The 11,773-nt window shown below is 44.2% G+C and overlaps 1 protein-coding gene across 3 annotated transcripts in view; it reads left to right on the top strand.

Annotated features, from left to right (window-relative positions):
- ZFP2 (ZFP2 zinc finger protein) overlaps window positions 1–4,874 on the top strand; it is a 36,490-nt gene extending 31,616 nt beyond the window's left edge. For all 3 annotated transcript variants that reach the window (XM_025388295.1, XM_025388296.1, XM_025388297.1), the window contains exon 5: window positions 2,904–4,874. In XM_025388295.1, the coding sequence (XP_025244080.1) occupies window positions 2,904–4,366 (1,463 nt within the window). In that variant the 3' untranslated portion in view covers window positions 4,367–4,874. The remainder of the gene's footprint in view (window positions 1–2,903) is intronic.
- Window positions 4,875–11,773: the final 6,899 nt, after the last annotated feature.

The raw sequence follows: 11,773 nt of genomic DNA on the forward strand, positions 1-11,773 counted from the left end.
GCTGCAACCTCTACCTCCTGGGTTCAAGTGATTCTCCTGCCTCAGCCTTCTCAGTAGCTGGGATTACAGGTGCACACCATCACACCCGGCTAATTTTTTTTTTTTTTGTATTTTTTTTAGTAGAGATGGAGTTTTGCTATGTTGGCCAGGTTGGTCTTGAACTCCTGACCTCAGGTAATCTACCCACCTCAGCCTCCCAAAGTGCTGGGATTACAGCCATGAGCCACCACGCCCAGCTGAGACTGGGTAATTTATATGAAAAGTTTAATTGGCTTATGGTTCTACAGGCTGTATAGGAAGCATTAGTGCCAGTATCTGCTTCTAGGGAAGCCTCAGGAGGCTTATTATAATCATAGTGGAGGGCAAAGGGGAGCAGGCACATCAAACGATAAAATCAGGAGCAAGAGAGAGTGGCAGGGGGAGGTGCTACACACTTTTAAGTGTGTAGTCCTCTTCTCACAGGTCTACTAGGCAGTGCCCCAGTGGGGATTCTACATGGGGGCTCCAATGCCACATTTCTCCTCTGCATTGCCCTAGGATCGGTTCTCTTTGTGGCCTCTGCCCCTGCAGCAGGCTTCTACCTGGACACCTAGGCTTTTCTATACATCCTCTGAAATCTAGATAGAGGTTCCCAAGCCTTAACGGTTGAACTGTGTATACCCACAGGCTTTAATACCATATCAAAGCTGCCAAGGCTTACGTTTTGCACCCTCTGAAGCAGCAGCCTGAGCTGTAACCTGGCCCCTTTCAGCCATGGGTGGATCTGGAGTGGCTGGGATGCAGAGAGCAGTGTCCCAAGGCTGTGCTGGGCCCTGGGCCTGGCCCAGGAAACCATTCAGTCATCCTAGGCCTCTGGTGGGAGGGGCTGCTGTGAAGTTCTCTGAAATGCCTTTGAGGTCTTTTCCCCATTGTCTTGGCTTATTAGTACTTGGGTCCTTTTTACTCATGTAAATTTCTGTAGCCTGCCTGAATTCCTTCTCTGAAAATGGGCTTTTCTTTTCTACCACATGGCCAGGCTGCAAATTTTCCACTTATTCCCTTTTAAATATCAGTTCCAGTTTTAAGTCATTTCTTTGTTCTCACATCTGAGCATAGATTGTTAGCAGCCAACCCACCTCTTGTGTGCTTTGCTGCTTAGAAATTTCGTCTACCGGATACCCTAAATCACCACTTTCAAGTTCAAAGTTCCACAGATCCCTAGGGCAGGGGCACAGTGCAGCCAAGTTCTTTGCTAAGACACAGCAAAAGTGACCTTTCCTCCAATTCCCAGTAAGTTCCTCATTTCCATCTGAGACCTTAACCAAGACTTAACTGTCCCTATCACTATCGGCATTTTGGTCACAACCATTTAACCAGTTTCTAAGATGTTCCAAACTCTCCCTTATCTTCCTGTCTTCTTCTGGGTCTTCCAAACCCTTCCAACCTTTGTCTGTTACCCAGTTATTCCAAAGTCACCTCCACATTTTCAGGTATCTTTATAGAAATTCTCCACTTCCCAGTACCAATTTTCTGTATTAGTCAATTCTCACATTGTTACGAAGAAATACCTCAGACTGGGTAATTTATAAGAAAAAAGGCTTAACTGGCTCACAGTTCCTGTACAAGAAGCATAGTGCCAGCATCTGCTTTTGGGGAGGCCTCAAGAAGCTTACAATCATGGCAGTAGGTGAGGGGAAGCAGGCACATCAAATGGCAAAAGCAAGAGCAAGAGCAAGAGGAGGGAGGTGCTACACTCTTGTAAATAACCAGATCTCACAAGAACTCATTCATGATAGAGAGGACAGTACCAAGGGGGATGGTGCTGAACCTTTCATAAGAAACCACTCCCATGATCCAATCACCTCCCATAAGGCCCCGCCTCCAACACCGGGGATTACATTTCAATATGAAATTTGGGTGGGGACACACATCCAAACTATACCACATAGATTGTTATTTACTTCCTATCATATTTTATTTACTTCCTGTATCATATTTTTTTTTTCCCTTTTTTTTTTTTTTTTTGAGACAGTCTCACTCTGTCACCCAGGCTGGAGTGCGGTGATACTACCTCAGCTCACTGCAACCTCCACCTCCTGGGTTCAGGCAACCCTCCCATCTCAGCCTCCCAAGTAGCTAAGACTGCAGGCACCTGCCACCATGCCCAGCTAATTTTTGTATTTTTAGTAGACATGGGATTCCACCATTTTGGCCAGGCTGGTCTCGAACTCCTGACCTCAAGTGATCCGCCTGCCTTGGCCTCTCAAAGTGCTGAGATTACAGCCGTGAGCCACCGCGCCCAGCCTTGACCATATTTCTTAATCCTCATTTTGTATCTGTGACCCTCAGACCCAGTGAGACAAGTAACTACTTAAGATGATGTTAAGAGCCAGGGTTTGAATCCAAGTTTGTCTGACTTTGGGTCAGCAATCTTTACACTGTGTCACACTGTGACATTTTAGGAAGATTAATTTGGTGTAGGATTCCTAGGTGGCCTTGTAGGAGGAAAGAAACTGCTGCTAGGAATACCAGGTACAGTGTGCAGGGTCTCCTGATCTGCCTTTCCCAAGCCCAGCTCTTCTGCATCTGTTTCCTTCGTTCCGTCTTCTTTATGTAGCACCTACTCAGTGGCCAGTGCCTTCACTGTGCATCTCTCCTGAAAGGGCTCACTCTTTTCTCTGCTTACCCAGTATATCTGCCATCCCCTGCTTTCAGTTCCCCTGTTATCTTTGGACCAGTTCAGTGTTCTTTCTCTCTCTTCCTATTTCTCTACCTTATTTTGGGTGCATCTTTGAAAGCTCTTAAATGTGCTCAACAGTTATTTTAGTTTGATAGCTAGTTTAATTCTCTCATTCCCATCTTATGCAGTTTCCAGTCTCCCAGCATAGAAACCAATGTGCACTTGAATTTTTTTTTTTTTTCAGACTGGGAGACAAGACTTGAAACCAAAGCGCCAACTCTGAAGCCCAATATTACTGAAGATTTATGCCATGGGGTACTAATGGAAAGGGAAGGTGTCTGGCATTCTACTGTAGGGGAAACCTGGGAACCTAATAAATGGTTAGAGGGACAACAGGATAGTCATCTGAGCCAAGTGGCAGTTACCCCTAAGAAAACCTTCACCGAGAGGAGAGTATGTGGAGGTAATGAATTTGAAAGATGTTCCAGTCAGGATTCAATTATTGATACACAACAAAGCATTCCTATGGTAAAAAGGCCCCATAACTGTAATTCACATGGAGAAGATGCCACGCAAAATTCTGAGTTAGTTAAAACTCAAAGAATGTTGGTAGGAAAGAAGATCTATGAATGTAATCAGTGCAGCAAAACCTTCAGCCAGAGCTCATCCCTTCTTAAGCACCAGAGGATTCATACTGGGGAGAAACCCTTTAAGTGTAATGTATGTGGGAAACACTTCATTGAACGCTCCTCCCTTAATGTCCACCAAAGAATTCATACTGGAGAGAAACCCTATAAATGTAATGAATGTGGGAAAGCCTTTAGTCAGAGCATGAATCTTACTGTCCATCAGCGAACTCACACTGGAGAGAAACCGTATCAGTGTAAAGAGTGTGGCAAAGCCTTCCATAAGAATTCATCTCTTACTCAACACGAAAGGATTCATACTGGAGAGAAACCCTACAGATGTAATGAATGTGGGAAAGCTTTCACCCAAAGCATGAATTTGACAGTCCATCAGAGAACTCATACAGGAGAAAAACCCTATGAATGTAATGAATGTGGAAAAGCCTTCAGTCAAAGCATGCATCTTATTGTCCATCAGAGAAGCCATACTGGAGAAAAACCCTATGAGTGTAGTCAGTGTGGAAAAGCCTTTAGTAAGAGCTCAACTCTTACCCTACATCAGCGAAATCACACTGGAGAAAAACCCTACAAATGTAACAAATGCGGGAAATCCTTTAGCCAAAGTACATATCTTATAGAACATCAGAGGCTTCATTCTGGAGTAAAACCTTTTGAATGTAATCAGTGTGGAAAAGCTTTCAGTAAGAATTCATCTCTAACTCAACATCGGAGAATTCACACTGGAGAGAAACCTTATGAGTGTGTGGTATGTGGAAAACATTTCACTGGACGATCATCCCTTACTGTGCATCAGGTTATTCACACTGGAGAGAAACCTTATGAGTGCAATGAATGTGGAAAGGCATTCAGCCAGAGTGCTTACCTTATTGAACATCAAAGAATTCATACTGGTGAGAAACCCTATGAATGTGATCAGTGTGGAAAAGCCTTCATTAAGAATTCATCCCTTACAGTGCATCAGAGAACTCATACAGGAGAGAAACCCTATCAGTGTAATGAATGCGGAAAAGCCTTCAGCCGGAGTACAAACCTTACTCGACATCAGAGAACTCATACGTGAGGAATGTTTCCACTGGCCCCTACATCATGATTAACTCTTCAGTAATAATCATATAAGACATATAATGTAGAAACCTAATAAATGTGATGATTGTGGGAATTTTCCAGTTGAAGTATAATATATCAGATAATACCACTGCAGAGAATTCATCTAAAAGTACAGAAATCTTGATTCAGAAGGTATAACTTACTTTATATCAGAAGGTTTAAGTGGCTAATATAAACAGTGAAGACTCATGCTGAAGATAAGTTCTGTTATATCATACTGCACATTCTCCTTTGGCCATCAGAGACTTTACACTGGAGAGAAAAATGTGAGCGTGTTTAACTGGACAGCCCAGAGACCTGGTATGTAGTCCTAATCTGCCACTGCCTTGGACAAGTCACCTACTTCCACCAGGTTATGGTTCTTTATTTGGTAAATGAATGATTTTGGAGTTAGAAATCTTGCAGGTTCTCTGTTAGCTCTAAAATGTTACAACCCTATAAATATAATGATTGCTGGGAAATCTTTGTTCTTTTACAATCTTATGCTGTCTGTATGCTGTCTAGATGCTCTTGTTCCACAGTCTGGTTTCCTTGGATGTTTTTGATCAAAATTATTTAGCTTTACCAATTCCTAGTACCCTTCCATGCCCCTAATCTTCCCCTGCATTGTTACTTTGTTCCCTAACTACAGTCTGGTTTCCATAAATTAATGGAATAAGTATGCAAATCTTAATGCAATAGCATGCTGTTTTGAGTTCTCAATTAATAGTTCTTAAACTGTCATTAAATGATCATTTAGAAAATAACATAGTCCTATAAGTACAAAGGAATCACATACAAATCTTTGTGTCATATTCTGGCTATCAAAGTGGAAAAGAAAAGACAGAGGGGCTGAACACTGAGAGACATAGCCATCTGACCTATTAACAAAATGTTGAGGCTGGACAAGGTGGCTCATGCCTGTAATCCTAGCACTTTGAGAGGCTGAGGCAGGATGATTGTTTGATTTCAGGAGCTCAAGACCAGCCTGGGCAACATAGTGAGACATTGTCTCTGCACTCCAGCCTAGGCAACAGAATAGGAACTTTGTCTCAAAACAAAAATAACGTTGCAACTCAAAAACATACTCAAAACAATATAGGAAGATTTTATAGATCTATAGTTATGGTAGTTAAGATAGCTTTGTTTATTTCACACATTTACCAAGTCCTAAATATGTGTTAGACATGATTAGAAAATCAAAATGAGTAAGATATATTCTTTGGTTTATAAGGGTTAAACTAAAAAAGTGTCAGTATGATAGGAGAGGAAGAATACAAGCAATCACAAAGCAGAATTTAGGAAATTTGGTAACTGACTAAATGTGCTGCTTAAATGAGAAGGAAGAGTCTAGGATGACTTGGAGTTCTTTCTTTGGTAGATAAGGTTGCCATAATTAAAAACACCTATAGTTGCCCAATTTTGTGGGGCAATGATGAGTTCACTTTGGGTACATTTCCGTGAGTCTGTGGGACATCCGAGGGAAGAGTCCTGATAGCCAGCAGAAAGTGATAGATGAGACACTTGCAGGACTGTCATTGATGGGGTAGGTGGTAAAAAGAAGAAGCAGTAGACGCTAAGTGGAAAAAGCAGCAAAAAGAAAAACAGAAAAATCAGAAGTTGGTGCCACAAAGGTAAAAAGATAGTTTTAACACAGGGATAGGAATATTTAATAACTGTAAAATGCTATGGAGGGCAAAGTAAGATAAAAATAGAACTATGTCGGCCAGTTGCAGTGGCTCACACCTGTAATCCCAGCACTTTGAGAGGCCAAGGCAGGCGGATCACGAGGCCAGGAGATCAAGACCATCCTGACATGCTGAAACCTCATCTCTACTAAAAATGCAAAAAAATTAGCTGGGCATACACCTGTCGTTCCAGCTACTTGGGAGGCTGAGGCAGGAGAATGGTGTGAACCCAGGAGGTGGAGCTTGCAGTGAACTGAGATCGCGCCATTACACTCCAGCCTGGGCAACAGAGCAAGACTCTGTCTCAAAAAAAAAAAAAAAGTAGAACTATGTCCTTTTGTTTGGGCTATCAATTTAAGGCAGATGGCTTAAAACCTGTTTGAGTTGGTTGAAGAGTGGTTAAGTGTTAAAAAGAACTTAGCAGCTTTCCTGAGGTGGGAGAGACTCAGACAACTAGAGGGAGGCTGGGGCTTGGAGCATATCAGAAGAGCTGTGGGCTGCAAACAATGGAAAGCCCAGTCCATGATGGTGTAAGAAAGTAGAGATGTATTTTTCTCACATAACAAATCTGGAGGTGGCTGTCACTTGTTCACAGATAAAACAATTCAGTGTCTTAAGTTTAATGGGGTTTCCATCATGGTTACATCATGATGGCCATAGCATCAAGTAAAGTGTCTGCATTCAAGGCAGGAGGGAGGAGGAGGGGAGCACCAGCAACATCAGTGCCTTTGATGAGGAAAGTTTTTCCCCGAGGCCACTCAGTAGACTCCTGCTTACAGCTCATTGACCACAGCTGTATTGCATGGCCACCTCCTAGCACAAGGAAGGCTGTGGAAAGAAGTATTTAACCTTTCCAGCCTCTATAGAGGAGGCAGGCACAAAAAAAGGGGGGTTGAGAATGGTGTTGATGTAGCCAGCCAGCAATCTGCCAGGAAGTGTTTGTATGATTTAAGGTAGGATTGAGCATGTTCAAAACTGAAAAAAGAGGTGTGGAAGAGTGAAGGTACAGAAAGGAGGGGACATGCAGCTCAAAGTGGGAAAATAAGGTCTGGAACACAGGCGGAGGCTGTAGGGATCTCTTTGAACAGGAGAAGGAAACTTTCCACTGGGAGAGACGGGCATCCACAAACGATGGGTACAGAAGATGTTTGTGGGTGGCAATGGAGGAAGTTCCTGTGAACTCTTAACTGTTTAAACCTTTAGCATCCAGTCTCTGGGCTATGTGACCTCTCAGAGTTAATATTTTGCCAATTTTGAGTCATTGCCTCCATCCTAGGCTTCAAAATCTTTCATTTTTCCCTTTCTCTCTTGTCCTGTGCTTGTCTTTTGAGCTTTATTTTGCTGCTGTCTTTATCATTTCCATCTATTTGCTACCCATTTCTTTTGTCTGCCTCGTTTCTTCCCCTCTAGTTCTATCTCTTGAGATCATGTGGGGAACAAGAAAAAAATAAATAAAATCTGGAGAGGAGGAGACCTTGTAGAAGAGAGAGATTATTAAAAATCTAAGTTCCCGACGATACGGCTAGTCTGATGTTTTATTCCCCCTTCTTTCCTGTTCTAACTCCAATGGTTTGTATTTGAATATAGGCAAGGAGACCCAGGATCTGCATGCTGAGGTGAGAACTGTGTGTGTGGAAGGAGGCGGGGGCAGAAGAGTGGAGAATCTCAGTGTCAATTATTTGCCCCATCCTCCTCCAGCCTCCAAACTTGGAATGAGGGGAAGGGTGCTGTTTATTTGTGAGACAGTAATAATCTGGACCGATTGGGTTTCTTTCGTGGAATGTTAGAATTAGGACAAAGACACTTGGGTGTTAGACGATGAAAGCACTAGATAGGAGAGCTGATGCTGACATCTTGGGTCATGTGCAAATTTAATTGTAAGCAAAGGAATCCAACCAACTGGGAGGAGTTCTGGGAGTATAAGGGTCTGGGAGGGAGGACCCTTGTTACCATATCCTGTTAAGCCCAAGCCCTTCATTTCAGTGTCCGTTCTCAGGGAGAACTGAAGTTTCAGTAATATATGAGGATTTTTTGTAACTTGAAGTGCAGTACAGCCAGGCCTTGTGGCACCTGGGAACCACCAGCAGCCAAGCACGTGTGCCTGCTCTCTCCCTCTGTCTTCATCCCCCACCCCTCGCCACTGCTACCACCACCACATGGGTTCTGTTACTGCTTTGTCCATCCCCTCACTGGTGGTTGGATTCCTTTGCTTACAACTAAATTTGCACATGACCCAAGATGTCAGCATCAACTCTCATATCTAGTGAACTTTCATCTTCTAACACCCAAGTGTCTTTGTCCTAATTCTAAACTTCCATGAAAGAAACCCATTTGGTCCTGATCATCCTTTTAAGACAAGCCTCACAAGTCACCTTTTCTGGCTAAGTACCCATCCAGTCAGCTGGTGGGAGGAGGCCTGCCATGTGATCACTGGCCATGCAGTCGAGCCTGTGTGCGGCAAACTGACAGATACGACCCGTATGTCATGAGTTTTTACTGAGCACCCACTCAGTAGTTGCTAGTGATTTGGAGCTCAGAAGGAGCTCACGGTAGGGAAGTCTGAAATAAACCAGGAGTTCGGATGCACTAGGTAGCAAGAAACACAGCACCCTCTGGAACTATAGAGAATTGGGTGACCAAGGTATTTCCTCTCTGGCTGGATCATCATCCAGAAGACTCAAATAGGGCCATTCCCTCCACTTGAGCTCTGTGAAATGGGCCTCTGGGCATTTAAAGAGGTGACCAGTCAGGGTTCTCTGACGAATAAAAGTGGAGCTGCAGAATATGGTGCCAGTACCCCTCTCCTAGATACTGCATAGCTTCCAACTGCCTGACTCCTGAAAAGTATCACAACAGATCTGGAGGAGAAAGGTCTCTGAAATATTTATGAATGCTGAGAACTTAATTGAGGTAGGTTATTTCTCTGCCTGTATACACATTGGCATTATCTGATGGTCTGTGGTCAAGAGACTCATAAGTGATTGGCCTGTGCTGCATGTTATTGTGACAAAGATGAGTAAGACCTTGTTCCTTCTCATAGTGTAGTTCATTCAAGCAACTAACATTGAGCTCCTAGCATAAGTCGGTTTCTGTGAATTCAGGGTAAATGATGCCTGATCTCTGCTGTCAAGTAGCTCCTAGCACATAGTGCCATAGAGTGAATTAGTTGGGTGAACAGAAGAGGGGAGGAAATGAGAAGGTGCAGGGAAGAATAGGAGTAATGGCAAGAGAGGCTAAGAGAGCATAGTGTATATTCAGTAAATTCTAAGAGGTGTATGATTTAAGCAGAGAGTAGAAGTCAAGAAGTGGGAAGAAATGAGGCTAAAGGAAGATCTTATTACATCACACTGCAAAGGTCCTAACAGGGCTTAGCAAATGGACCCCAGGAATTACTGGCTAGTAGCCACTGTCCTGGGGAAGAGGAAACAGTCTGGTGATGCAGGTCTTGGTCAAATGTAAGTGTTCATTTGCATATCCATAGTTAATAGAGCAGAAGGGAAGGGGGTTCTCCAGACCACATTTTCACCTCCTTTCTCTGAGGAGACTGGTTCCTAATGAGAATCCTTGACAGAAGCAGGACCTTCCTCAGTGAATGCTCAGAACAGTATAGTGTGTGAGTCCTGGCTAAAGCCAAAGGGTGTGTCAGGCTTCGTATCACAGGTTTCACTGCTGCTCTTCGGCTTGAATAGCTTTTTTGTTTGTTTTAGTTGCCTGTGGAAGGGCACTCCTAGCAGACTACAGCATCACCAGGACAAACGGGTCAGATAAATGAAGGTTTTATTACTGTTTTCAGTTCTGGAAGACTTGGCCCTTTGTATGTCAGTTCTTTGCCATCTGGGTGACAAGTAGTAAGAGCACTTTTGAACCTTCCAACATCAACAGGAGAAGGACTCCTGGTTCCAAGGACATGGGACCTGAGCAAGGCACTTAACAGATCAGTGCCTCAGTTTTCTCATTTATTAATAGGACAAACCTCAGTTTTTGGTTGCATTAGATAATGTAAAGTGCTTATAAAAGTGCCCAACATGGCCAGGCGCGGTGGCTTACGCCTGTAATCCCAGCACTTTGGGAGGCCGATGCAGGTGGATCAACTGAGGTCAGGAGTTCAAGACCAGCCTGACCAACCTGGAGAAACCCCGTCTCTACTAAAAATACAAAATGAGTGAGGCGTGGTGGTGGTGCATGCCTGTAGTCCCAGCTACTGGGGAGGCTGAGGCAGGAGAATCGCTTGAACCCGGGAGGCAGAGGTTGCAGTGAGCCAAGATTGCACCATTGCACTCCAGCCTGGGCAACAAGATGAAACTGTCTCAAAAAAAAAAAAAAAAAAAAAACACCTGCCCAACATGTAGTTAGTGCTCAATACATATTATTCTTATATTCCTGAAAACAATAATATCCAAACTCCTGAGCATAGCACCCAGAACCCTTCCGTATCTTAGAATCATTAGGCTCTCAAAGCAAATGCCTTGTAGAAAGGTTATATAATTGTGGGAGGCTACTTGTTTAATTGTGGACTGCAGTCATCGCCGCCTCACTGGTTTTCCTGTATCCCCTCTAGCCCCACCACTGTCTGCCCTCCTTGAAGCTGACCGGCGCTTCTATCAAAATGTGCCCAGCCATGTCACTCCGCTTCGAATCTACTCATTTCCAGGCACACAGAATAAATCCAAATTTCCTTCCTTCAAGGCCTGTAGTTACCCCCTGCAACACCATCTCGCACTCTTCCTTGTTCACTAGGCCCTCGCCAGTCATACTGACCTTGCCAAGCCTGGAGTTGACCAAGCACACTTCTCTCTGGACAGCATTTCTGTTGCCTCCGTTTAGAAGGCACTTTACCCACACGTTCACATCGTTTCCTCCCTCACTGTGTTCACATCTCTGCTCAGATGTTACCTCCTCAAAGAGAACTTCCAAAACTGCTGCTTGAAGTAATTCTCCGTCCCATCACACCCTGACCCCTAACAGTAGTGTTATCACTATCCGATAAGTATTTTCTACTTGTCTGACCCCTCCTCTAGTACAATTTAAACTCCATGAGTGCAGGGGTTTCACAGCCATTTCTCCAGCCCCTGGACTCTGGGTTCTCACTCTCTGGGGCCCAGTTTGAGTGACCTGGAGTCAGGAGGGAGGGGAGAGAGAAGGGTTACCAGCGATACTCACACAACATCCTCCCCCTCTGGTGCTTTACGGGGTCCCTGGGAACTGCTACAGGGGCTGCCCAGCGGCTGCCCCTGGCCTTGCCAAGCACTTGACACATCAGTGCTCCAAAATGTCCATAGAATGAAATCTTCAATAAAACTCCAAACAGAATGCTGTAGTCACTGACACTGCTTCCTAAAACGTGGCCAACGATTCCGAATGTGACAAACGGGTCACGTTCCTGATTTTTTTTTCACCACCCACAAAGTTAAAACCCTCTCATCTTTCCTTCCTGAGCGCCATGCAAATTACCTATTCAAAAGCAACCAAGTATCTCCAGTTGGATATTCTTAGGCATCATCTCATCCTTGCCAGTCTCTGCAAAATATGGTCAACAAAAATAAATACCACCTTCTAAATACCACCCAGCTGTCCAGGATGCAGACTTCCTGGTATCCAGGCTCCTTCCTCTCCCTCTTCCCCACCTCTGAGAAGTCCTCAGGCACGAAGTGTTCTGCGTCCCGAACATTCCAGGGGCCGCCGGCCACCATGGG

Source organism: Theropithecus gelada, chromosome 6 (genome assembly GCF_003255815.1).
Source record: "Theropithecus gelada isolate Dixy chromosome 6, Tgel_1.0, whole genome shotgun sequence".
Taxonomy (NCBI): Eukaryota; Metazoa; Chordata; class Mammalia; order Primates; family Cercopithecidae; genus Theropithecus; species Theropithecus gelada.